The following is a 27042-nucleotide window of genomic DNA, read 5'->3' as shown; positions in this document are numbered from 1 at the left end:
GGGATAAAAAGGTGAATAAAACATTTCCTGTTTTCAGGGCAGTTATCTAGAAAAGAAAAAGAACACAGAAACAAGTATATCTATATCATGATGATTATATTAAAAGCTGTGGAGCATTTATAAGCCAAATACTGTGAAGCTCTGTGTTTGATCTTATTTTAGTTCTCAGAGTGACCTGTTGCATGTGTTTACTGTGATTGTCTTCATTTTTTAGGTGAGGAAGCTGAGTAACTATTAAAGAAAAATTAATTCAATAACTGGCACAAAGTTATGTAGTTAAGTGGTAGAACTAGCATGCGCTTCCAGGACTTTCTGACTCCAAAGCCTACCATATTAACCACTGTCATACAACTGACAAATGATTAGTATCTAGATTTTTTTAAAGACTTACTATACAAACCCGTAAGAAAAAGGCAAAAATCCAATTGATAAGTGGGTAAATGATACAAAAAGGAACTTGAATGTCTAACAAACCTGACATGATTATCAGTCTCATTCACTAGTGAGAGAGATGAGACTTTAAACCACAGCTGATGTTTCATGTTCTCGGATTGGCAAAACTAAAAAAAAAAAAAAAAGATGCTTTCAGATGTTGCTGGTAATGTAGAAGAATATGAGCCTGCATATTCTGTAGGTTGGCGATAATTAAAGTTAATACGTGAATGTACTTTATATTTGTCAGGATAGACCAGGGTATGCTGTTGTACAAAAACAAATCCCCAAACCCTCAGTTGACTTCACATAACAAAGGTTTATATGTTGTTCATGACACAACTGAGTATGAGTTGGGTGGCCCTCTTTTATAGTGATGCCAAGTGAAACATGGTGATTTCCAAAGTTGCCACTGAAGGGTAAGAAGATTAAAGGATTAAAAGAAGATTAAAGGTTTGAAAGGCCAGATTTGGAAGTAGGTTACATCACAGTCACATGTATTCATCCAACTGCAGGAGATACTGAGAAATGTAGTCTTCCCATGTGCCCAAGAACAAAGTGTGGGTGAGCACACAGCATTGTCTGTGCCCTCTCCTTTAATTTAGCAATCCCATTTAGAGAAACTCACACATGAACACAAGGGGAAATGTACAGGATTGTCCATCACAGTATCATTTGTGATGAATGATAGTGATGAATTTTTAGAAGTAGATAGTGATGGCATTCTGTAGGGCAGTTTGTAAATGGGATTAAAGTAGGGCGGCTGGGTGGCTCAGCTGGTTGAGCGTCTGACTTTGGCTCAGGTCATGATCTCTCAGTTCCAGAGTTCGAGCCCTGCGTTGGGCTCTGCTAATAGCTCAGAGCCTAGAGCCTGCTTCATATTCTGTGTTTCCCTCTCTCTTGGCCCCTTGACTGCTCGTGCTCTCTCTCTCTTTCTCAAAAATAAATAAACATTAAAGCAATTTTTTTATGGGATTAGAGATGCATGTATCAATATGGATAAATCTCAAAAACATGTTGAAGGAAAAAAGCAACTTGGCAGAGTGATAGTCCAAAATAGTATCATTTATATGAGATTAGATGTTGCAGATAATGCTATATATTATTATTTATGAATACATATGTAGTACTGATATAAAACCTGTAATGAAAGTGGTAAAAACAAATTCTGGATAGTGGCTCCTTCTAGGGAGAAAATGAGATGTGAGAGGGGTCTAAGGGAGCTTCATTTTATCTATAATGTGATCTGATGTTTTATTTCTTTGCACATACTGCGTAATGTCAGGGTTTGATAAAATTGGGTACTGGGTACATTGTTATTTGTTATATCAGCCTCTGTATTTTTTCTAAGGGTTTGAAGTGTTTGATGAGAAAGGATATAGAGTTTAAGACCTGGAAAATGATTTCTGAACTATTTTTTAGATATAAATAGCTGAGGTAAATGTTTTGTAATTCTGCGTAGGCATTTTTCTTTAGACATTCTTACTTATTCTTCTTTAAAGAAATAGTTATTCTCTTGCATGTAAGTGAAGATTTCCATTTATTTGCCATTGCTTAATATAGAGTACTTAAATTCTAACAGTGCTACTAAAATTATCTTACCGAGTGGACCTTGAGTACTTCGTTTTTCTTTTTTTTTCATGTTTATTTGAGAGAGAGAGAGAGAGAGTGAGGAAGGGAGGGAAAGAGAGAGAGAGAGAGAGAGAGAGAGAGAGAGAGAGAGAGAATATGAGCGGGGGAGGGGCAGAGAGAGAGAGGGAGACACAGAATCCAAAGTAGGCTCCAGGCTCTGAGCTTTTAGCACAGAACCCTATGTGGAGCTTGAACTTGTGAACCAGGAGATCATGACCTTGAGCCAAAGTCAGACTCTCAACCAACTGAGCCACCCGCGTGCCCTGAGCACTTCAGTTTTCTAATAACAAGTAATTGTATCATGTGACTTTGTACACAAGTATGAATGTTTTATAATTTTTCAGTTTTTAAATTTTGTGTTTCAGGCTGACAGCATATTCACAAATTACAAAATATTTTATAAGTTTTCTAAGCTAGTATTTACTATAACTGATCTTTTTAGAATTACTGATGTGGAACAAATGTATTTTCCTGGTGATGGAACACAGAGGAGTGAATAGTGAGCAGTAAGGAGTTAAGTTCTATCTAGGAGTTAGGACCTAGACCCTGGTTTTGGATATGCACTGTTTTGACAAATGACTTGGCTAACTTACTGAACATCTAATTACAGCAGCAAAGTAGGTGTGATATTCAGGATGTTCAGGACTGAGATGGATGAGTTGTCAGTTGTTTTCTTTAATATCTGTTTATGCTAAGTCAGAAAAACTTGAAGGAAATGTTGAAAGAGAATTCATGATCGTATCAGCTAAGGTTTTAAGGTAGAGACTGGAAGTTAGAATTGTTAGGGTCTTTGGGGAACAATATACATGTTTTGTTACAAGGAATTTGTAGTACAGAAAGTGTACTGCTGTAAAAATAAAATCCGTGTTCTTTTGTTGTTACAGACAAGCAATCATCTTCTCGGTCCAAAACCATTTCCACTTGACAGGTTATTAGCAATATTGTATAGTATCGTGGATAGCAGGGTTGCTCCAACAGCAAACATCTTTTCCCAGGTAAGCTTACTGATAGGTTATTATCTGTCATCTTTATTTTTATGGAATTCTTCTGGTAGTATAGTTGGTATAGTTCCAAGCATTTAGATTTTTAGTCGGGGTATGTTACCGTTTTAACTGTGGAATGAACTTTGTTCTTGGTAAGTACTTGAAGATTCCAAATACAGCATCTTTGAGGGTATCCCTGAATTTGCTTCTATTTATAGGTATAACTTGATGACAAAAACAACTTGATATTTTTGGATGTTTTCTTTTTTCAATAAAGGAATTATTTTAGTGTTTATTTTTTAGTAAATAGCGAGCGGGGTAGGGGCAGAGAGATTGGGAAAAAAGAATCTCAAGCAGGCTCTGTGCTAACAGCCCTGATGTGGGGCTCGAACTCACGAACCGGGAGACCATAACCTGAGCCGAAATCAAGAATTGGATGCTTAACTGACTGAGCCACCCAGACTCCCCTCAGTAAAGGAATTTTTAAATTAAATGATTATAATTATCTTGCTGATTAAATAAATAAGTGGCTTCATGATTAAATTGAAGAATTATAATGTAGAAATATAATCTAATGAAGACAAAATGTTTAAAAACTTATTTGTAAGAAAGTAATCTATGATATCCTTATTCCTCATATATGTATCTTATAAATTGACAGAATGATTTAAAAAAAATGTTTATTTTGAGAGAGAACGAGTGGGAGCATGAGCAGGGGTGGGCAGAGAGAGGAGAGAGAGAATCCCAGGAGGCTCAGTGTTTCAGCACAGATCATGGTGTGGGGGCTCGATCTCATGAACCATGAGATTGTGACCTGAGCTGAGCCACCCAGGTGCTCCCACAGTATGATTTAAAAAAAAATAACTTAGGGGCTCCTGGGTGGCTCAGTCGGTTGAGCGGCCGACTTCGGCTCAGGTCATGATCTCACGGTCCGTGAGTTCGAGTCCCGCGTCGGGCTCTGTGCTGGCAGCTCAGAGCCTGGAGCCTGTTTCAGATTCTGTGTCTCCCTCTCTCTGACCCTCCCCCATTCATGCTCTGTCTCTCTCTCTGTCTCAAAAATAAATAAACGTTAAAAAAAAAAAAAAAATAACTTCCCAGAATGGTTAAGTTCTCAGAATTTTCACTAGATGGCAGCAGTAGCATAAAAATATGAAATACTTTTTTTTTTTTTAAACAAAACATCATTAAGGTTTTTCAGTTGACATTTTAAGAAAAACCTATTAAAAATATGGTCACAATAGATTTCTTAATTGGCACATAAAAACAATTCTTACCACATGGTATGAATGACTAGAAGATAAATGAATGATGTGACTAATATTAATGAAAAGCATTCACCTCAGATTTTGCAATGAGCATTTTGTTTTATGTATATTTAGGTTGAAAAATATGTAACATAATAACATTTATGTTACGGATGGTGGTAACTTTTAAGTTTCCATTTAAAGAAGACTTTGAGAACCAAAAACAGATATGTTCTCGACATTCTCCACCCTGAAGTTAGATAATTTTTGTATGTCAGAATTTATAGAAAATTCTTATCTACATTCATTGTGTCCTTGAAGAAAGGTATTCTAGTTCGTTATTAGGCTATGTAAATAATAGCTTAGCTAGATTGGTAGCCTTAGTGCTGTTAATTTTAAAAATCTAATTCAGTTTTAATCTGTATTACAGGGTTTTTTTTTCTTATATATTTTTTAAAAACTTTGCCTGAAATTACTTTTTAAAATTTTTTTTAATGTTTATTTATTCTTGAGAGAGAGCACAAGCAGTGGAGAGGGAGACAGAGGGAGACACAGAATTTGAAGCAGGCCCAAGGCTCTGAGCTGTCAGCGCAGAGCCTGATGTGGGGCTCAAACTCATGAAACACAAGATCATGACCTGAGCCGAAGTCGGACACCTAACCGACTGAGCCACCCAGGCACCCTTGAAATTACTTTTTAATCAGACTTTGCATTTTGTTAATAGCTTTCTACATACACTACATGACGTTTTTGTTTTGTTTCTGCTCTTTCAATAACTGTGAAACAGAAAACAGGTATTATGAACTTTATTATAAGGAATTGAGCCTTAGAGAGGTTAAATGATATTCTCAATATGACACAATGAGTAGATCTTTGAGAACCAAAGCCTAGAGAAGTGAGGCAGACAGTTCTAAACAGAAAAGGAAGGCATTTGCATCACATGTGATTGTACTTCACAAATGCCCCAAAATTACCTTGTTGGGGAATGGAAAGAAAGATAATAAGTGGGTTTTTTTTTCCCCTTCAGAGAGCTTGTAATTTATTCTAGGAGGGAAAAAGCATGTACATAACAATAATGCTATAAAGCTGTTATATGGATTCTAGATGGTGCTGCTGAGAATTTTAGAGCAGAGAGATCACTTTTGGATAGGGCAGGATGAGAGAAAGATCGCTTCACAGAAAAGGCACAAAATGGAGCTGGGCTGTGCGCAACGAATAGGGTTGTTTTTTCTGTAAGGATTTCTAGTTTACATAAGTGATACATGTTTATTGTACAAAAATGAGAAAATGGATAAATAAAAAGTAAGAGAGAAAGCGGACATCTTACTTCCAGTGAGTAGCATTCAGTTAGACTAGAGATTTAAGGCGGGGGGATGATAGGAGCAAAGGTGTGGGACTAAGAAAAAGCTAGACACGTTCGTGAACTGTGGCATCGGTTTCATTGAAAGTGGATGGTGCTGCATAGTAGCAGTGGTAGTAGTCACTGGATTTGGGAGCCAGTAGTCTAGTTCTGCCACCACCGAACATCGTGCCTTGCTGTTGCTGCCTTATGTATCGTACCTTACGTTGGTAGAGCAGTCTTGCGCATGCTAAGTTAATTGTTATAAAGGAGAAGGAACTGAAGCTCAGAATGCCTAAAAGATCTGCCCAAGATCACACAGCAAGTCACTGGCAGCATCCAGATTTAGATGCAGCTTGTCCCCAGAAGTATGTCTAGGTTTATAGGGATAGACCGTCCAAAGCACCAGGAGGTTGCTGATGTAGAGATTTACTATTCTGAGGCTTTGATCGTAGATGATCAGTGTCACCAGTTTTTATGCTTTCAACAGTGTCTAATGTAATTAAGGCCTAAATGTATCTTTCTGTTTTTAAGGAAGTTAATTTATCTTCAACCTTAAACACCTAAACAAATTCTTGTTCTTTATTTTTTCTCACTACCAGTAATCAAACTGGTAATTTTGTATGTTTAAAACATGGTTTTAAATGAATTTGTGTTCATTTGATGACAGCTCACTTAGGACTTGATCTCAGTGATTCCCATTTGGGATACAAAGGGTGAGGGATGTAACTAATGGATAGATGTAACTAACCCTATTTGCTTGGTCAGTGAAGTAGCCAAGAAAGTCAAGTAACATACAAACCCTGTTTAAGAACAAAATGTGGCTGAAATCACATTCAGAAAAAGGGTATTTCTCCCACATGCTTATTTTTTTCCTTCCCATGGATTCCCAGATCCTTTTGTATTTTCTCCTTTTCATTCATCAACTATGCTCTTGCCCATAGGAATCACAGTTTACCTATGCACGTTTAATTTTCTAAATGAAAAAAATAGGACATTTGTATTGGCATTGCTTACTTGATATGGACACTAGATGGCAATATTGCTGCATTCTAGCTTTAAGATGCACTAGGAAAACCGCTTTGACTCCTTTATATAGTCTTTCATGTTTAGAGAAAGCTGTTAATTTCAAAAACTGGTTTATTTGAACAAAAATACAATTGCCTGAAGATGGATAATGAAATATGTGTGTGTGCACATATGTGTACACGTTCATGAAAATGTAAAGATTGGTAAAGAATTGTGTTGCATAAGTATTTTCCACTTAGAAGAAAGTTATTTTCTTTTGGCTGTGATGTGTCTATATGAGATGATAATGTATTATTTTTCTACTCCCTTATTCTGTATCCTTTAAGGTTTTATTTTATAGTAATGTGGTGTTACATGTTACATAATTATTTAATAACTTTTTACATATGATAAATTGATCAAGGGGCACCTGGGTGGCTCAGTTGGTCTAAGTTCGGCTCAGGTCATGATCTCACAGTTGGTGAGTTTGAGCCCCACATCAGGCTCTGTGCTGTCAGCACAGATCCTGCCTTGGATTCTTTGTTTCCCTCTCTCTGCCCCTCCCATGCTTGTTCTCTCTCTCTGTCAAAAAAATAAATACAAATTAATTTAAAAAAAGGAGAGGCTTGATTCTACTCCTGTTAAAAAAAATTGATCAAATGTGGCATATATGTTCATGATTTCTTGACGTGAAATTTTATTTCCATTGCAAGATTTCAAGTCCAGTTAAATCTAATCTGTAAAAAAGCTATAAGAATAGTAGGTTAAGGAATCTTTAAAGTTGTTAAAATTCCAGTTAAGAATGATAATCAAATTCATAATGGGATTAGTAATAGTAGTATTGTAATTGTTATTCTTCTGAATATGTTCTTTATCAAATTTTAGACAAAATTCTATTCATTAATCTTTTAGTCTCATAACTAGGTAAAAGAATATTACCACATTCAACATTTTACAATAGATTAATGCTCAGATTGATCAAATCAAAACATGGTTTTTAAATTTTTCTGAGACTTTCAAATATGTTTAGGCTTATGCAATTTAATATAATCTTGTAGTCAGGGACGTGCATCATTTTAAAAATTTTCACTTACCTAAAACAAATATATCTCTTATATATGTATCTGAGCTTTGTGAATGGCAAAGCATTAATTCTGATGTTTTCATTCTTTGTCAGTGTGGCTAGAATGGATAAACTATGCCATTTATATACAGGAAGTGGTCAAGGTTATAGGTATTACTTTCAAATTTTAATTTGATTAGATATGTTATTTAAGACCACTTATCTTTAGAATAGATACTACTGAATTGTCTTTTTTTCAGAAGCATATGAAAACCAGTTATGCTTCTTCATCTTCTTTTTCTTTGATGAAGAATGGTAATTTGGAAATTTTTTGCACCGTCTTGTTCAAACTTTTGATATTTCTGTGTCTTCTCTTACTCATCCTTGCCCACCTCCTCCATAGTCTTGTAGTTAGGTGAAGATAGTGGGAATACAGTTCTTTAAGATTGTGGCCATGTGTATCACTTATTTTAAAATATTAAGCCATATTGCCTTCTCTTTTCCCAGAGGATAAATTTGCTGAAGAGTGTATTTCTGAAATTATTGGTATAGGTTTTTAAAGTGACTTTTAAAAAGAGTGTATTTCTGAAATTATTGGTATAGGTTTTTAAAGTGACTTTTAAAAAGGAAACTTGTATTTAAAAATTTAAGGACATTCAATTATACATATATTACATATTATCATTGATCTTATTTGATCAGTTAGCATTTTGAAAAATTATTTTTAAAGATAGTTCGCTGTAATTCCACAATTCAGGAGTTTTAAAATAATATAATTATTATATTGCTATATTATAAGAAACAGTGCACTCTAAATTAATGTCAAGAAATAGCCGAAAGATATGAAAAGGAACATACATTGTTCCTTTAAAAAATAGTTCTAGGGGCACCTGGGTGGCTCAGTCGGTTAAGTGTCTGACTTCTACTCAGGTCATGATCTTCTGGTTCGTGGGTTTGAGCCCTGCATTAGGCTTTGTGCTGACAGCTCAGAGCCTGGAGCCTGCTCCCGATTCTATGTCTGCCTTTCTCTTTGCCCTTCCCCTACTCATGCTCTGTGTCTCAAAAATGAATAAATGTTAAAAAAAATTAAAAATTAAAAAATAATAGTTCTATGTGCCATACCATAGTTCTATGGTAATTAATATGTAATTTCTGAATGGCTTCCTATTTAGGTGTGCATAATTTGATAAGGAAAAAATTAAATTAAAATGTCCTTATAAATTGGGGCACCTGGGTGGCTCAGTCGGTTCGGCGCCTGACTTCGGCTCAGGTCAGGGTCTCACAGCCTGTGAGTTCGAGCCCCACGTCAGGCTCTGTGCTGACAGCTCAGAGCCTGGAGCCTGCTTCAGATTCTATGTCTCCCTCTCTCTCTGCCCTTCCCCTGCTCATGCTCTGTCTCTCTCTGTCTCAAAAATAAAAAAAAAAAATTTTTTTTAATGTCCTTATAAATTTATTATCATTTTTAAGAGTATAAAAAAGAAAAATTTTGAGCAAAGTATAACATACAGGTATATTTTTTAAAAAATACACATTTCCATTTCTACTTTCTCTGCTTTTTGAACTCATGTCATGATGCCTTATACATATTGGAATATATTTGGGCTATATTTCTACATCAGTTTAATTTTTTGGTCATGAATCAACTTGATCTTTCCCCACAAAGGTTGCATTAATTGCAGTAGCATTTAGATAACTTCATGCTTTCTACTCATTTAGTTGTTGGTTTATAAGCTCTATGGGATATATTTAAACTAATAATTTTGATAATTTCCAGATAATTATCAGTCAGAATGCAGAATGATAATTTAGTTATTTTACCTGTGCGAGTTTTCTGAAGCAGAGGCTTCACCTCTAATTTATCATAGCTGGAAGATGTTTTTGCTGTACTTGTTAGGACTGCTAACCTTTATTCAACCAAGACCAGATTTTTGGCATTTTTCTTCAAATATAGGTAGATGTACAGTAAATTTGTATAATTTCCTGCTTTTTTAAAGTTTAGAAGGGATTTTGTTAATATTATTTATTTCAAAAACATTTAAAAATAAAAATTTTAGGGGCGTCTGGGTGGCTCAGTTGGTTCAGCGTCTGACTTTGGCTCAGGTCATGATCTCACTGCTTGTGAGTTCAAGCCCAGCTTCCGGCTCTGTGCTGACAGTTGAGCCTGGAGCCTGCTTTAGATTCTCTGTCTCCCTTTCTTTCTACTCCTCCCCTGCTTGTTCATTCCCTCTCTCTCTCTCTCTCTTTCAAAACTAAACATTAAAAAAAAAAATTTAACAAACGTGTTTGTTGAATCTTTCTTTTGACATGCCTTGAACTTAGTGTTGTGGAACATGATTGTTTTATACCTGGTCATAATTAAATTTTGCTAATGTCAAGTTAAATTTAGTTGTAAGTAAATTAGACTCAATTAGTTGTGTTTATTGGTATCAAACAATCCCAATTAAGACTTGAAACTTGTTATGGACAAATAAGCAGTGTATTATATTCGGCTTATTACAAACTAGGTGGCTCTTTTTTTTTTTTTTTTAAATTTTTTTTTTTTTAACGTTTTTATTTATTTTTGAGACCGAGAGAGACAGAGCATGCACCAGGGAGGGGCAGAGAGAGAGGGAGACACAGAATCGGAAGCAGGCTCCAGGCTCTGAGCCATCAGCCCAGAGCCCGACGCGGGGCTCGAACTCACAGACCGTGAGATCGTGACCTGGCTGAAGTCGGACGCTTAACCGACTGCGCCACCCAGGCGCCCCAAACTAGGTGGCTCTTAAAAAGTCAAATGGGTATATATCAAATGCTTGGTGATTATAGATTATACTGTTACATCTGTCTTTTATATACAATATTTCAAACTATTTTTGTAAACTTTTAACGAAAACTTTAACCAAATAAACTGATTTTATAGATTTTACTTATAATTATAAAACTTCTTTACCTTAAAAAATTAGTTTGCATACTTTATAATATTATAGTTGTTTGATATATATTTTTACAGGAAAAGTAATAGCATTTATTAAATGCTAGCTAGTCTCCTAGCATCAGAAATCATAGTTGATGAAATACTATCCCATAGATATACTGATTAGATAAGAATTTGAACCTCATAAAGAGTAATGTCCTAAAATCTAGCTATAACATATTATGAAGCGAGTTTAAGTGTGATTATTTTCTATTTCTATATATTAAAGGTAGCGAAGAAAACAGACAGTTTTCCTGAAAATAGATTCTCTGCATAGTAGAGTATTAGAAAGTATGAAAAGCTATTTTTTGGTGATTTGTCTGTGCTTCATTTGGCTTGTAATCACATTCCAGTGTCTCTGTCATATCCAGCTTAAATACTTGATGCTATTAAGGTAAATTATATAAATCGCAGAAAATATCTTGAATGCTAACATTTTCTAATAATCTTACTATGTTTTTTTAAACCACAACTGAGATTGTAGGACATTTCGTTGCAAACACGGTTAGGAGGCTTACTTAATGTCTGCTTCACTGATGAATATAGGTCAGCAGGGGTGCTGTTTGACTGAGGCAGGCCCTTCTCTAGCCTTGAAGAGCCTGACTGCCATGATGCTTAGTCTCCACTGGTGCAGTAAATTAGATTCTCGAATCCACTACCACCCCTAATGTGGATGTATTACTATTCTGCCATCAGGCCTCTCTGTAGTAGGTGCTTATTTCTGCAGATTTTTAAAAAACTATTTAGGGATGTTTCATATTTCAAAAGAGTCAAGATACTTTTGTGGTAAAGAATACTAATATAATCATTACCAAAGATTAAAAAAAAAAAGGGTGCAGCATATTTTACTCTATTGCCCAGGTTGAATTTCTTGTCATCTGTAAAAGAACAGTGTTTACCCCTACACTACTCTTCTCATGTCTTCCCTAACTCTGGTATTAAATTTCTTCAGTGTAGCTCCTTTGCCTTTGTGAATATATCAGCCCAGCAGTAGGCATTTTTATTGAACTCTAGAAAAATGGAACCATTGCTTAAGGGTGACATGTAAAATACTGCCTAAGGGATAAAAAAATGCATAAATTATGCTTTCACCTTTTGAGTAAAATAATATATTGGTATCTTATTTTTGTAGGTAATATTTTATAACTACCTTTCTCAAAGCTTAGTAGTGCCTCTAATAAGTATACCAAATGTATACCCTTTGTTCACATTTTGGGGGCAAATGCATTCAACACCAATAAATTTTATTTGGCTTGGCAGAATTTTTTGCTGAAAACACAAAGGAATGTATGGAAATGTGCCTTCGCATGCCTATTTAAGAGAACCTGTATTGTTAATATAGTGACTATTATAGGCAAATGCATACCTTAATTAGAGCTTTATGACTAGTTTGTCTTAATGAGGAAAGGAGTTTCAATAAGAATAGGTTAGGAGTTAAATGATTTGGAAAAATCTACATCATGGAAATGTGTGCTACATATTAAAATACTTTTACAAAAAGATGATTAGAAGAGGCGTTGATGCTTAAGGGGTTTTCCAATGAGAAATTGTCTTGATTCCTTGTCAGCTCACAACTAATTAGAGTCTTTGGGAGGACGTTGGCCTCACCTGCCCATACAAAGACATATTTCAGTAGCTGATGCTGCAGAAAAGTCCTTATCCTTTCCTCTAGGTGAGAAATTGGGGTTCTCAGTGCTAAGTCATCCATAGAACCTAATTGTTCCCTCAACTTGGACTCTCTGAATGTGATAGAGTTGAATTCTTAGAATTGAGAGTAGTCATGCCCTATTGATAGTTAGGAATCAGAAAGGGAAATAAACTTACCCTGAACTGTCTTGTCTCCTCCCTTAACTTCAAATGCTGTGTGTCTGCTGACATCTTTTCAGTTCTGTATTTCTAGCCCTTATCCTAGCTCTGGACCCTAATTGCCAACTGAACAGTCATACCTCAATGTGCTGTGGTCATCACACACTGAATGTATCCAAAACAAAAATTATTCCCTAAACCTCTTTCTGTTTTTTCAGTGTTACCTAGATTTCAGAACTAATCATTTATTTATTCAGCCTTTAACAAAGCACATACTTTGTGGTATGCACAATGTTAGGTGCTAGAAACACAAAGATAATATAGGTATTTTTTAGTTCAATGGAGAAATCATCTCTGAATGCTTTTGTCTTCATTTACTTGGTCACCAAGTCCAATCTATTTTTCCTCCTACATACAGATGGTTCTTGGATATATTCCTTTCTTTCCCCATTGCCATGACCTTAAATCTATATTTTCTTTGTCTCCTAGACTATTGCACCATTGTCCTAACTGGTCTCCCTGTCACCAAGTACTTTTGAATTTATCTTCCATACAGCCTTCAGCATAAATCTTAAGTAAATTTGATCTTGTTTTTCTGCTTACATTAAAAAAAAAATTTTTTTTTAATGTTTTTATTTATTTATTTTGGGAGAGACAGAGCACAAGTGGGAGAGGGCAGAGAGAGAGAGAGAGAAAGAGAGAGGGAGAGGGAGACACAGAATCCAAAGCAGGCTCCAGGCTCCGAGCTGTCAGCACAGAGCCCAATGCTGGGCTCAAACTCATGAGCCGTGAGATCATGACCTGAGCTGAAGTCACACGCTTAACTGACTGAGCCACCCAGGCGCCCCTCTGCTTGTACTGTTTTAAATGAGTTACATTATCTGTAAAATCATTTCTCTATTCCATAGCATTTCCTGTAAGTTTCTTCACAAACTGGCCCCATTTTCTGCCACTTCCTTTATGGCCCTCTACACCATTCACAGTAAGCTGTTTCCTCTCTGAAAGCACAACCAGTTTTTCCTTTATATTGTTGTATGTGCTATTCCCCTACCACTGTTGAGCTCTCTTTTATGCTTTGTGATCCACACCCCCAAATGCCATTTCTCAATCCACATTTTGCCTCCCTCCCTATTATTCATTCTCTTCTCTATAATCAGATAGTTGTGTTTGTACTTAACCACTCACCCCCCTCTCATAATTGTGTTATTACCATTTTATTATGTGTTTATCTTCTCTGATATCTTGAACTCTTTGAGGTTGCAAAGACCTTGTCTTTTCATTTTTGTGTCTCTCACATAGTGCCTTGAATGTGAGATTCACTCATTGAATGAATGGTTTCCCATTCTCTTAAGCTTGCAGTTATGGTCTTCTTAGAGACTAAAGATTTGCAGTCATTTGTGTGCTGATTAAGTTCTAGGGATTATAGGCATTATCTTTAGTTCCTCTATGTAAAAACATACATGCCAGTTTTTGTTTATCTGAGCATAATTGGAGACTAATAGTCCACTCCCCACCTTTTTTTTTTAACTAAAAATTCCAAAGATGAATTTCCAGAGATGATGATTTTAAGTTGAACAGCTTTGACAGCATTTACCTATCGCTTCTATTGCCGCACTCATCATCTCCACCTCATGTGTGGAGAACTGTCAGTTGAACTCTCTTGATGTATGCCACATGCTCATGAACTATCACGTCACCTGAAATCAGATCAAATGTGCTTGTTGGGTTGTGTGAACCTCATGCATTAACATATCATATGTTAAGTTCTTTTATTTAAATAATTTAATATGTTTCAAGTTATAAAGCTCCTCCAGGACAAACAGGACAGGGTATTTCACAAATCAATTGACATAGATATCAACCTATGAAAGTATAAAAATAATGAGCATGTTAAAAATTAATTACAGTTGTAAATTGATTTCCTTTCGTTGGCAGAAAGAACATAGTTTATTAGCCCAGGAGCAGGTTCACACTGTTTTAACATCAAGCACTTCCAGCTGAAGCTTGTTAGTGACTGCCTCTCAGATTAAGGAAAAAAAAACCTCACTGTGGTACATGAACTCCTCTTGTTAAGACATAAATAATCAGCTCATCCCCTACATGGATGAGAACAAAGAACATAATAGTATACAGAGCAAAGATTAATTAAGTAAATATTGCACGACCCCATTTAAGATGTTAATTAAAAAATATCCAAGTGTAAGGAGGTGTTCACTTTTAATTTTTCTTTGTGAATGCCTCTGTCATGACATAGGTGCTATTCACAGGAGAAAAATATATACTTTGGCACTTGAATTAGGCAGATTGATTATTTTAAGCTAAAGTAAAATAAAATTCTTTGTGGTTAGTATGTTGCTAATACATGAAAGCTAGGGAAATAACATTCTTTTTTGATAGTAAGATGCTTCAGAATTTTAGGTGTTTTGTTCATTAAAAAAATTTTTTTTAAGTGTTTATTTTGAGAGAGAGAGAGAGACAGAGCATGAGCAGGGGAAGAGCAAAGAGAGAGAGAGACAGAATCTGAAGGAGGCTCCAGGCTCTGAGCTGTCAGCACAGAGCCCGATGCGGGGCTTGAACTCACAAACTGCGAGATCGTGACCTGAGCCGAAGTCGTATGCTTAACTGACTGAGCCACCCAGATGCCCTTTGTTCATTTTTAAACCAAGGGCTAAAAACCAGAAATTTTATTTTGAGGAAAAACATCGGTGGCAACATATGACTAAAACTTAACACTAATATTAACTAGTTCCCAAAGCTCTTTTTTCCCCTTTTCTCAAGTTATGTCCGTATCTTCATCTAGATCCTGACTTATAGTCCCCTCCACCTTTTTTTTTTTTTTTTTTAACTTTATTCTGTATTCCTGGCACAAAATCCAAACTCCTTGAGTTGGAAAAACCGACTCCCTAGGCTACTTTCATGTTCATTTGAATTTCATTCATCTAGATTTGAGCTTGACACAATAGACAAGCAGCTGTGGAAGACAGTACATAGTCTCCTAAAATCTGGAAATTATTGGCAAAAGAATATGCTTTAATAGGTAATAGAAACCAAAAAGTGGGGGTAAATGATTTCCATACAAAAATTTAAACTTACTTAAATAATTAAAATGACACTTCTTGAGAATGATTTCAATATTTCAGGAAAGACCTTTCCATTACCTTTGCTTTTTAAAAATTTAATGTTTATCCTAACTTAATTTTTTCAACTGTTACATGTTTTGTATGATTTAGTGTCATAAATTTTTCTGTAAATGATCTTTAATCCACAAATGTATAAGAAATTTTGCATTGGGATACCGTTTTTAACATTACCTAATTTTAGATTTTAAGAAATCATGCAATTTCCCCACCTTAAATTATCTTTTAAAAATTAAACCTTAAGGGGCTCCTGGGTGGCTTAGTTCGTTGAGCGTCCGACTTTGGCCCAGGCCCTGATCCCGCGCTTCATGGGTTCCAGCCCCGCGTTGGGCTCTGTGCCGATGGCTCAAAGCCTGGAGCCTGTTTCAGATTCTGTGTCTCCCTTTCTCTCTCTCTGCCCCTCCCCCACTCTGTTCCCCAAAACAAATTAAAAAATAAATAAAAATTAAAATTAAACCTTAAAAGCAATGATTTTATATCTAATGTAATGTGCAGTCTGATTTATGGAAAGTTAACATTTCATTAGGTTAATAAAGTCCGCTTAATATTTTACTTTGGTGAATCACACCCCTGACATCTGATCATTTGTTCACATGATTGTTGAATAGTAATTCTCAAGGCTGTTACCTGTATCCCTAGGGCAGGACATTTGCCTATGTGGACATATTTCTTTATCCTTTCTGCTACAGTTTCATTAAGGTCTTTGTTTTGTCTGTAGTGGTTTTCCCGCTGGGTTTCTAACTTCTGGCATATTCACAGGACCTCCTTCCAGGGTGTAATGCTTCTAGAGTTATCATTTTACTCCCCTCTTCCATAAAGCTTTCTTGAGTCTATCCCAACAAAGTGACCTCTTCCCTGTGTACTGTAGCTCCCTTTTGCGGGTAGTGTAAGAAATATGGGCTTTAGATTCAGATGGTATTCAAATTCAGTGGTGCTCTTATAACTGTTAGCTCAGTGACCTTGAACATTTACCTCTTTGAAGTTGTTTCCTTATCTGGAAAAAGAGGTTTATGTATAGTACCTAACTCATGGTGGGATTGTTGTGAGGACTGAAGAAATTAAAGTGCCTACCACAGTGTCTGTATTTATAATCTATCAATGCTGTATCTGATCTATAGAGCTGGGACTCAGTAGTAGGTTCCAGTCCCCATATCACTAATTACCCATGGTATCTAATATTAACCAGTCCCATGGCTCTCCCCCACCCACCCTCAAGTTTTGTCCATATTCCCTGCTAGATCCTGAAGGAAGAAAGGAATGCCAGGTTACATATGTGTCATTCTCAGGAATTTAGAAGGACTCTAGAAGAAAAGATAAAAGTATTGACTGGGGTCTTTAGTACAGTAGTTAATACTCTTTGCAGACCACCTTGTAATATTCATCAGCACCCAAAGTGAGGCATTATTTTGGCTAAACATTTTTAATATGTTAAAGATTCTTAAGACTTAATATGTTAAAATTCTTAATACGTTAAAGATGCTTAATTTAAAATTTATTTTTGGAACTCTGAAATGTTTTTTTGTAAATCTCCAGCATGGTATAGGTGTTGTATTCTTTTTCACTGGGACTTTTAGAGTAAATAATTTCGAAACATATGCTGAAGTGCTTCAACATATTTGTTTGGGGTGACTGACCAGGGACTGATAATGTCATTCATCCTTTTATGATGTCTGTTTTCTCATCCATAAAATGAGGCATTGATCTCCAAAGTTTTCAGTACTGATGGATTAGCTCAGAATTTTATTTTATAGTCATTTTTATATTGAAGCATTTTAGTTTTTAATAAGTTTGAAACATTTGGTTTTTATAGCCCCCACATAACTGAAAAACCTTCACAGTTTTAAGATACAGATAAAAAGTAAAATTTGGGAAAATGTAAATCCCAACCTGGGATTTGCATAATAATAGTTTTGCTGTTACAATTTTATGTTCTAGAGAAATAAGTTGTACAAGCCACAGGTTTATAGCAACTTTGTGAGGACTTTATGGGCCCAGAGCATGAAACCAGCAGCTTTAAATCCTTTGTTGCTGAACCACAAGTCGTAACTAATCATCTGGCTTTCAATAAGAAAATCTGTAATCTATATGCTTTTTAAAATCAACACAGGTTCACCACAGCACCATATCAGTGTTGAAATAATTAACATCTCTTATTTGCCCATTTTAAGCAATATTTTATCAAGTTGGTTTAAATCCCTGTAAATATGAGTCAAAAACTGTTTTTATTTCTCTAAGTAGATACCTAGCTTCGTAGGTACTTAAACATTTTGAGAAGAGAACAGATTTATTCAGGCAATTTATAAAGTCTTTCTCAAAGCTCTCTCTATATTGTGTATTTTATCAGTGTATTTATGTATGTATATGTGTTTTTATTGAGGTATAATTGACTACAACATTATCTTAGTCTCAGGTGTGGAACACAATGAATTGAGATTTGCATATATTGTGAAATCACTACAGTAAGTCTAGTTAACACTTTTCACCATACATAGGCATGATTTTTTTCTTGTGTATTTGTTTTATTCAATCTTCTATATGTATTTTTTTGGAGGTAATTGGGTTATTGTAGATTTGCATGTAATTGTGAGAAATAAAATGGAATCTCTTCTCCTGTGTGCCCTTTATTCAGTTTCCCCCCAAGGTAACATCTTATAGAATTATAGTACCACAACCAGGAGGTTGACATTGATACAATCCACTGATCTTATTCAAATGTCCCACTTTTACAAATATTTATTTTTGTGTATATCTGTGCATACTTGCTTACGTGAAATTTTATCCCATGTGTAGGTTTGTATATCCACCACCACAGTCAAGATACAGACCAGTGACATCACTCCAAAGACCCCTATTTTATAACCACACCTACCTCCTTCCTACCCCCTCTACCAATCCCTGGCAACCACTAATCTCCATCTCTAAAGTTCTATGAATTCAAGAATTTTTAGAAACAGAATCATATAGTATACTGTTTTGAGATTGGCTTTTTTCACTCAGCATAATTAACTCTTTTGAGATTCATCCAAGTTTTTGCATGTATCATAGTTCATTTTTTTTCTTCGTGCTGAGAGGTAGTCCATGATAGGGATGTACCACACTTTAACCATTCACTCATTGAGGGACATGTGGCCTCTTTTCCATTCTTTGTTTTGTTTTGTATAGTTTTGGTTTTGGCTATTACAAATAAAGCTACTGTGAACATTCATGTACAGGTTTTTGTATGAACATGCAATTCTCTGGGATAAATGCCCAGTGGTGCAATTGCTGATAATCTAATAATTGCATGTTTAGTTTTATAAGTGATATCCGTGTTTTACCACTTCCAGTGAAGCATGGTAACCTTACTTCCAGTTAGACCCCTTTTCTTTCTCCCTTTTAAAATATTACTGTCTTGAGTATCAGGTTGGTGGAATAATTTTTTTTTTTAATTTTTTTTTTCAACGTTTATTTATTTATTTTTGGGACAGAGAGAGACAGAGCATGAACGGGGGAGGGGCAGAGAGAGAGGGAGACACAGAATCGGAAACAGGCTCCAGGCTCTGAGCCATCAGCCCAGAGCCTGACGCGGGACTCGAACTCACGGACCGCGAGATCGTGACCTGGCTGAAGTCGGCCGCTTAACCGACTGCGCCACCCAGGCGCCCCTTTGGAATAATTTTTAATCAGAGATGATATAGAACACTCACAAGGAGATGGTCTATTTGATTTATCGTGTTTCTGCTCTTTCCATTGTTTTGTTTTATTTCTTGATGCCCAAGGTTCCTTCCTTTATCGTTTCCTTTTATTGTTTAAAGAACTTACTTTAACCATGATTTAAAGGCAGGTCTGCTAGTGACAGATTCTTTAGTTTTCCCTCATATGAGAAGCTCTTTATTTCCACTTTATTCATGAAGGATAGTTTTTTGAGACATAGAACTCATAATTGCCAGTTTTGTGGTGGTAGGATTCCTGTTCCAGTCAGGGAAGAATAGACCTGCCTGGGTAGCTTTCTGTTCTGGATTGGGAATTACAGGATGCTAGGCCTGGGTTACTTTGTGCTTTTGGGTGGGGAGTCATAGGACTCCCTGCTTTTATATTGTTCCTCTAGTCCTGGGCCCATGAGCAGTCTGCGTTCCCCTTTGCACCTTTCAGAATCCTCCTTTGCTTGCTTCTTATTGTTTCCAGGGTGGATAGTTGTCCAGGGAAAGATAGTAAATATGAATCGATGCCATCTTGTCTGGACCAGAAGTTCTCCTGTATTTTTATTTTTTTATCTTTTCTTGCCAGCCCTACTTTCTAGGCTCTTTGTTAGTATTTGTTTATAAAGTATATTCAATGGTAGGGGCACCTGTATGGCTCAGTCAGTTAAGCATCTGACTTGTTTCGACTCAGGTCATGATCTCTTGGTTCATGGGTTCAAACCCCTTGTTAGTCTCTGCACTGACAGCATGGGACCTGCTTGGGATTCTCCCCTTCTCTGCCCCTCCCCTGCTTGTGCTAACTCACTCTCTCTCTCAAAATAAATAAACTTTAAAAAATATATATATATATTCAAAGGTAATTGCAAAGTTGAGTTGCATGAGAAGCCTACTGTAAATTAGTGCTAAGTTTTTTTTCAGTATCTTCAAATATATTTTACCATTATTATTTAGAAAGTTTATCTCCAATAAAGATTAAATTCTTCTAAGACATTAATTTTATTGACCGCAGTATATTTCAGTTTATTCTTCTTTGCTAGAAACAGAGCCTTACCCAGAATCACTTCCTGCATTTGGGGCGTTAACAATGGGAATGATTCTGACAACAGGATTGGTTGCTGCAGCAGATAGGAAAGACTCTGGTCCCATCTCTACTTTATGCATGCACGTGCATACACACAAAACTGAGACACTGTGATGCATCTGGTCCTGAGTGCCTTCACTGTCTAGAGACTTCTGCCATATTCCCACCAGCCATATCAAACCACAGGTATTAATGACAACCTGGAGGTACGATTTCACTATGTTGTCACGAGCATTTAAACTTGTGCAAGGAAGTAAATCAGTTTTTCTGTGGTCCTGTTTATCTTTGAATGCACAGTACCTAGAGCAAGTCCTCAAGAGTTTTGTGAATATACAATTAGAAACAAATATTAGATAATTTTTAAGAATTGGCTAGTGGAGAGGAAGGTGGATATTCTTGAACTTTATGTATAGAAATAATTTTCCAAAGTTTCATGTGTTTTTTCCTACAAGTTTTCATTTAGGTATAAGTTCATATGTTTGAGATTCAAAATGTTCACCCCACAAGTTAATCTTTGTACATGATTTTTGTCAGTTTTACTCTAGTAATATTTTAATAAACTGGCAGAGTACTTTTAAATTGTTGGTACATTTGTACACTGCTTTATGTAATGTTCTCTTAAACTCTGTGTGTCTGTTCTTTTTGTTCATATGATAAGGTTACAGAATAAAAAATCTCTGAAATTAGTAATTTTTAATTTAAAAAATCACATCCTAATTTAATTGCTTCATTTTGGTTTTGGATTTTTTTGTGTATTAGTTTTTCCTGAATCCTACCTTCCCCTCCTCCCAAAGTTGAGCAGCCATCTTATTAACAGTTTGGAAATACCTTTTGACTGCTACATCTTAAAGTGATACTGTTTCCTTTGCACAATTTACATGATTATCCATGGAATTCTGGTAATGATTTTCAGGGGCTCTCTGGTTCAATTTACTGCCTTTGGAAATTTGTTGTAACTAATGTGATAAAAGTAATAACAGCATAGGCTATCCAAAAATATTCTTGAAATTCTAACTTAAATAGATTAAAGACAGATTTGTGTGTTTCTTTTGAAAAATGCATAAGAGTAATTTAGCATACAATTTGAGTTCAAGGATTAAGTATATGAGGGTATTTGAATCATAAGAAAGTAGAAGTTATAAGAAATATAAGGAGATGCCACTGGAAGAAAAAGGTAATTAATGTTTTTTTCTATTTTAAAAATACTAAAAAAACCTGTGTTTAATAATAAGGAAGATTAATGTGTGAGTTTCAATTGGCTATTACTAACCTACTTTAGCAAATGAATCCCTTACAGAAAAATAGAAAAGATTGAAGTTAATGAATGTATTTTGCCACAAGAAACTATGTTAACTCTTCTATATATCCATAAAATTTCAGGCCTACTTTCTCATCATGATTCCTACCTGCTTCCAAAATAGGAAGGATAACAAGTTTGTCTTGATGTTCAGTAATACCCCATCCCTTCATAGTAAAGATCTCAAGTAACTCATCTCATAAGAGATACGAGCACGCAGGGCCTGCATGTTCTCATTATTAAGTGAACCTTTCTTTAAACTGCCTTTAAAATCAGGTTTTATTTGTGTTGCTATACCTTCATGTTTCTTTTTAGTGTTTGATGTATCTCATTCTGTCCTTTGACTTTTCACTTTTCCATATTCTTCTGTTTTAGAGGTATCTCTCCCAAACAGTAGGTAGTTGGATTTATTTTTTTCAATCAGTCAGTCTTTGTTTTTTATTTGAAGCAGTTAGCTTACTTATGATTACTAATGTAATTTTGTTTATATCTATGATTTTATACTTTCTATTTCACCTACCTATTTTTGTTTCTTATTTTCTTTTGGATTATTTTTATAATTCAGTTTTTCCTCTTTACTGATGTAGAAGCACATACTCTTGTTTTTATTCTCTTAGTTGTTATTCTAAAAATTATAACATTCATACTTATTGAAGTCAAAATTTAGTAAGTACTTTTACTTTTCTCAGATACCATGGGACATTAGAACATTTTAACTTCATTTTCGATACTCCCAATTTACATATTACTGGTATTGTGCACTTTACTCTTATTTTTGTTAATTAATTACTTCTCATGTTTATATATTTTGAGAGAGAGCATGAGCAGGGAAGGGAGCAGAGAGAGAGGGAGGGAGAGAATCCCACACGGGTTCTGCACTGTCAGCACAGAGCCCAGCTCAGGTCCTGATCCCATGAACTGCAAGTTCGTGACCTGAGCCAAAATCAAGAAGTGGACACTCAACTGACTGAGCCACCCAGAAGCCCTGATCTTATTTTTCTCCCCACAATGCATTATTATCATTTCTGCAGGCAAATTCATTTAGATTTACCATCATATTTTCTGTTCTCTTTATTCTTCATTCCCTCTTGCATTTCAGACCTTTTGATGGGATCACTTCCCTTCACCTGGAGGTATGTTTTAGGAATTTCGTTAAGTAGGGATCTTTTGGTAGTAAACATTTGGTTCTGTTTGGAACTGTGTTTAATTCATCTTCAATATTAAAAGTGAAGTGAAAAAATTACATTTTTTTTTCTGGGTGTACAGTTCTGAGTTATTTTCCACCATGTATTGAAGATACCTTTTCACTGTTGTATGGTTTTCATCGTTCTTAAGAAATCTGTAGGTCCAACTGCCACTTGTTGGAAGATTCTGTGTTTTCTTCTCTAGCTATTTTTTTTAAGTTTATTTCTTTTGAGAGAGAGAAAGAAAGCAAGAGAGAGGCAGAGAGAGAGAGAGAGAGAGAGAGAATCCCAAGCGTGAGGGGCTCAGTCTCATAAACTGTGAGATCACGACCTGAGCCAAAATCAAGAGTCAGATGCTCAACTTACTGAGCCACCCAGGCGCCCCTTCTTTTCTAGTGAACTCCTCTTATCTTCTGTGTGCTACACTTTCACGATGATGCATCTAGGTGTGGATTTGTTTTGATTTCTCCTTCTTTGGATTTATTTAACTCTTTAATTCTGTGCTTTAGTGTTTTTTCATCTCCTCAAATGAATTTCCATCCATTATCTCTTCAGATACTATTTGTGCCCCTTTTTGTCCAACTCTGTTTTCCTTCTAGATCTTTGATTAAGGGTATGGCCTTTGTCTTCTCTATTTTTTAACCTCTTTCATATTTTCCCTCTTTGTATCTCTTTAGTCTGCATTTTGGGTAGTTTCTTCAGAACTGTTCTCACATTCCTTAATTTTCTCTACATCTGGCCATATAATTTTTAATTGGTTATGTTTTTAATCTGCAGGTAATTTTAAATTTTATGTTTTCTAAACAAGTTAAGCATGGTATATTTTTCAGTAAGCTATAGGAAATTCAGTGTTTTTAAGTAATAGTGTGTTTTAACTAAATGAATGGGCTGTTAGAAAATAAACTCATTTAATTTGAAGTTGAAAAATAATGCTGATAGGTAGTAACAATATAAATAATACCTCATATTACTGAATACTGTGTCCCAGGCCCTGTGCTAAGTGCTTTACACATGGCCTCATTTGATCGGCACATCACTATTTCACACATTTTTAACAACCAATTTAATTTTAATCATTTTTGTTTCAATGAACTTAATTCCTAAACTAGGTAAGTGGACACTCTTATCTTTTGTAAAAATGTTGAATGACATGATTTGTTTTTTTACCTTTCATTAACCTTATTCATATGCATATAAAATATTACTAAGAAAATCATAACTGAACTGTGATCACAGCTAAGAGAGCTAATGTCTAATGAGTTGTATTAGACTGTTACCTCATCCAGTGAGGATATAAGGAAAAGTAAAACTGATTCAAGGCAGAAAGCACTACATGCTTTTCAGAGGTTTTGGAGTTGTAGTTAGGAAACCTAAATCCTAGCCATTTGAGTTTCTGGTACCATCCAGTCATTATCACTTTGGGCAAGTAAGTGAGCATCTCGACTTCCACATTGGTTAAATCAGTCATCTGAACCTAACAGTTTTCTGATGCAGGGGTTGGCAGACGTTTTCAGTAAAGAGCCACATTGTAAATATTTTAGGTTTTGCAGGCAAGGAGGCAAAATGGAGGCTATATCATGTAGGTACTTATGCATGAGAGAAGACTTTTATCTCATTCCATCTTGTTTGCTTGGCGTGAGGTCAGTACATTTTGTGGGTATGTTTTGTGTTCACTTGCCATCGACTGGAGACATTTTGAGGACAAAGAGAGAAGAGGCCTGGCAGCCTGGACAGGCAGGGTGACAACTGTGGTCAGTTCCATTCTTTGTCACAGTGAAATTCAGGTCCCTGTGCACTCTTCTTTCCTCCTGGAGAACCCATTTGTCTCAACAAATGTCAAGGGATTGCTTAGTATACAGACCGTATCCTGTGATTTCCAGAAACCACCCCCCCCCCCGAAAAAAAAACCCCAAATTTAAAAATACTGGAAAAACTTCATGAGTTGGAAATTAAAGAATTCTGGGGTGCCTGTGTGGCTCATTTGGTTAAGCGTATGACTCTTGGTTTTGGCTCAGGTCATGATCTCACAAATGCTGACAGTGCCGAGCCTGCTTGGGATTCTTCTCTCCAACTCCCCCTCTCTGTCTTTCTCTCAATAAAATAAAATAAGCATTAAAAAAAAAAAAGAATTCTAAAATAGCTTTGGAGCTAAAGAAGAAATCAAAACAAATTAGAATTGGAGTATATAACTACTTTCAAGATAGTAGAACAAACAATAGAACAGAAGAGTATTATAATTTAGTGCAATAAAAGACAAGAAAGACACAGAAGAACAAATAGAAGGGTAGACATAGGGTGCCTGGATGGCTCTTTCGGTTAAGCGTGACTTCGGCTCAGGTCATGATCTCACGGTTTGTGAATTCAAGCCCCGCATTGTGCTTGCTGCTCTCAGCACAGATCCTGCTTTGGATCTTCTGTCCCCATCTCTCCCTCCCCCGCTTGTGCTTGCTCTCTTAAAAATAAATAAAACATTTAAAAAGTTAAAAAAATTTTTGAAAAGAAAAAAGAAAAGACATACAGTGGTAGAAAGAAAAATTTTAGAACATCATTACAATAAAGGCAAATGGAGCAAGGTAAAGATTGTCAGACTGGCTATAAAAAAAATTGCACTACATGTTTACATGAGAACTATCTAAAACTAAGAAAATTAAAAAATTGCAGGGCTCCTGGGTGGCTCAGTTGGTTAAGTATACAGTTTTTGATTTCAGCTTAGGTCATGATCTCATGGTTTGTGAGTTTGAGCCCTGCATCCGGCTCCGCACTGTCAGAAGGATTCTCCTTCTCTCCCTTTCTCTCTGCCCCTCCTCTGCTCGTTATGTCTCTCAAAATAAATAAACTTTAAAGAAAAAGAAAATAACAAATTTGAAAGGAAGATGGTGTAAAAGGAAAACATTATCACCTAAAAGAATGTTGATATAGGTTATATTAATATTAGATATTAATATTATTAGATATTGATATAGGTTATATTAATATTAGAAAAAAATACATGTAGGCCAAAGGCGTTACTGAAGAAAGCGACCATTAGATAATAATGAAAAGGTTTAATTTGCCAACAAAACAGTGATTTTTAAGTGTATGCATTTAGTAACAGGTTCAAAAACATAGGGCAAAAATTAACAACTACAAAAAGGACAAACTCCTCAAAATGGGAGAATTTTAATTCCTTTTGTAAATTTTGGTAGATGAAATAGATAAAAAATGGAGTATGTAAGATTTCAGCCATGTAAATAAGCTTGATCTAATAGACTTGTAAAACAGTGTATAACAGCTGCAGAATGCAGAACTCTTTCAACACAGAGAACATTGATAAAAAAGATTTCAAGACTTAACCTAATTTGTGATACTGAATTAGAAATTAAAGTCTTAACTTTTTGAGTGCAGAGCTTCATATTTGGATATATTAACACAAAGTGTTTTTCTAATTAGCAAAAATTTTTCGTATTTGCTAAATATAGAATTTTCTGTATGTAAAATACTGTGGTATCTACCATCTGTTCATTTTTTAATTTGCTAATAAAGCAATGACAGCTGACTGAACACTGCCTAACACTTTTCTCCTAAAAATTGTAATGGGAGGAGACTCCAGTCTGTATGGTATAGTAGGATGAGCAGGGACTCTAGATTTGAATTCTTGCTAAGCTGCCCACCAGCTCTAGGATCTGGGGCAAGTTACTTACCACCTCTAAGGCTCATCACTAAGTGAGTGTAACAGTGTCCACCTTCTAAGGTTATGAGGAATAAATGAGATACTGTGTATAGAATACTTGGTACCAAGCAAATCATTACTGCTATTACTGTTTTTAATCACTCATGGAATGTTTACCAAGCATCTGTAAAGTTTTAGTCTCAAATTAAGTATTTTTAATTCCTAAGACTTGTCACTAGGTATTACAGGTTTTAAAAAACTCTTATCCCTTCAATTGCCATGAAGCAAGTCTCCAAATCTTTTCTTGTTGCCATTGCTGATCTCTTCTCCTATTGTCCAGGAGATGAGGAGAAGAAATAGGGAGAAGAGAATGGGCTGCTCAAAGAATTTCACCTCTTGAATCAGCTTTCTTTCTTGGATTTTATCATACTTAATACTTTTGTTGGCCTTCCAAATGTGACATTGTCTTATATTTTGATTTGACATGTCAGAACGCATTTTTGTTTCCACCAGCACTAATCCTTCTGGTATTTTTCTGACTACCCAATTGGTGA

The 27042-nt window shown here is 35.6% G+C and overlaps 1 protein-coding gene across 3 annotated transcripts in view; it reads left to right on the top strand.

Moving 5' to 3' along the window:
• The window catches only part of ORC5 (origin recognition complex subunit 5), a 147705-nt gene that overhangs the window by 43544 nt on the left and 77119 nt on the right, over positions 1–27042 (top strand). For all 3 annotated transcript variants that reach the window (XM_040472871.1, XM_040472872.1, XM_040472870.1), the window contains exon 12: positions 2949–3059. In XM_040472871.1, coding sequence (XP_040328805.1) covers positions 2949–3059 — 111 coding nt within the window. The remainder of the gene's footprint in view (positions 1–2948; positions 3060–27042) is intronic.

This window comes from Herpailurus yagouaroundi, unplaced genomic scaffold, assembly GCF_014898765.1.
Source record: "Herpailurus yagouaroundi ecotype Mexico unplaced genomic scaffold, PumYag 100, whole genome shotgun sequence".
NCBI lineage: Eukaryota > Metazoa > Chordata > Mammalia > Carnivora > Felidae > Herpailurus > Herpailurus yagouaroundi.
The sequence above is the reverse complement of the archived record's forward strand: the minus strand, read 5'-3'. Positions and strand labels throughout refer to the sequence as shown.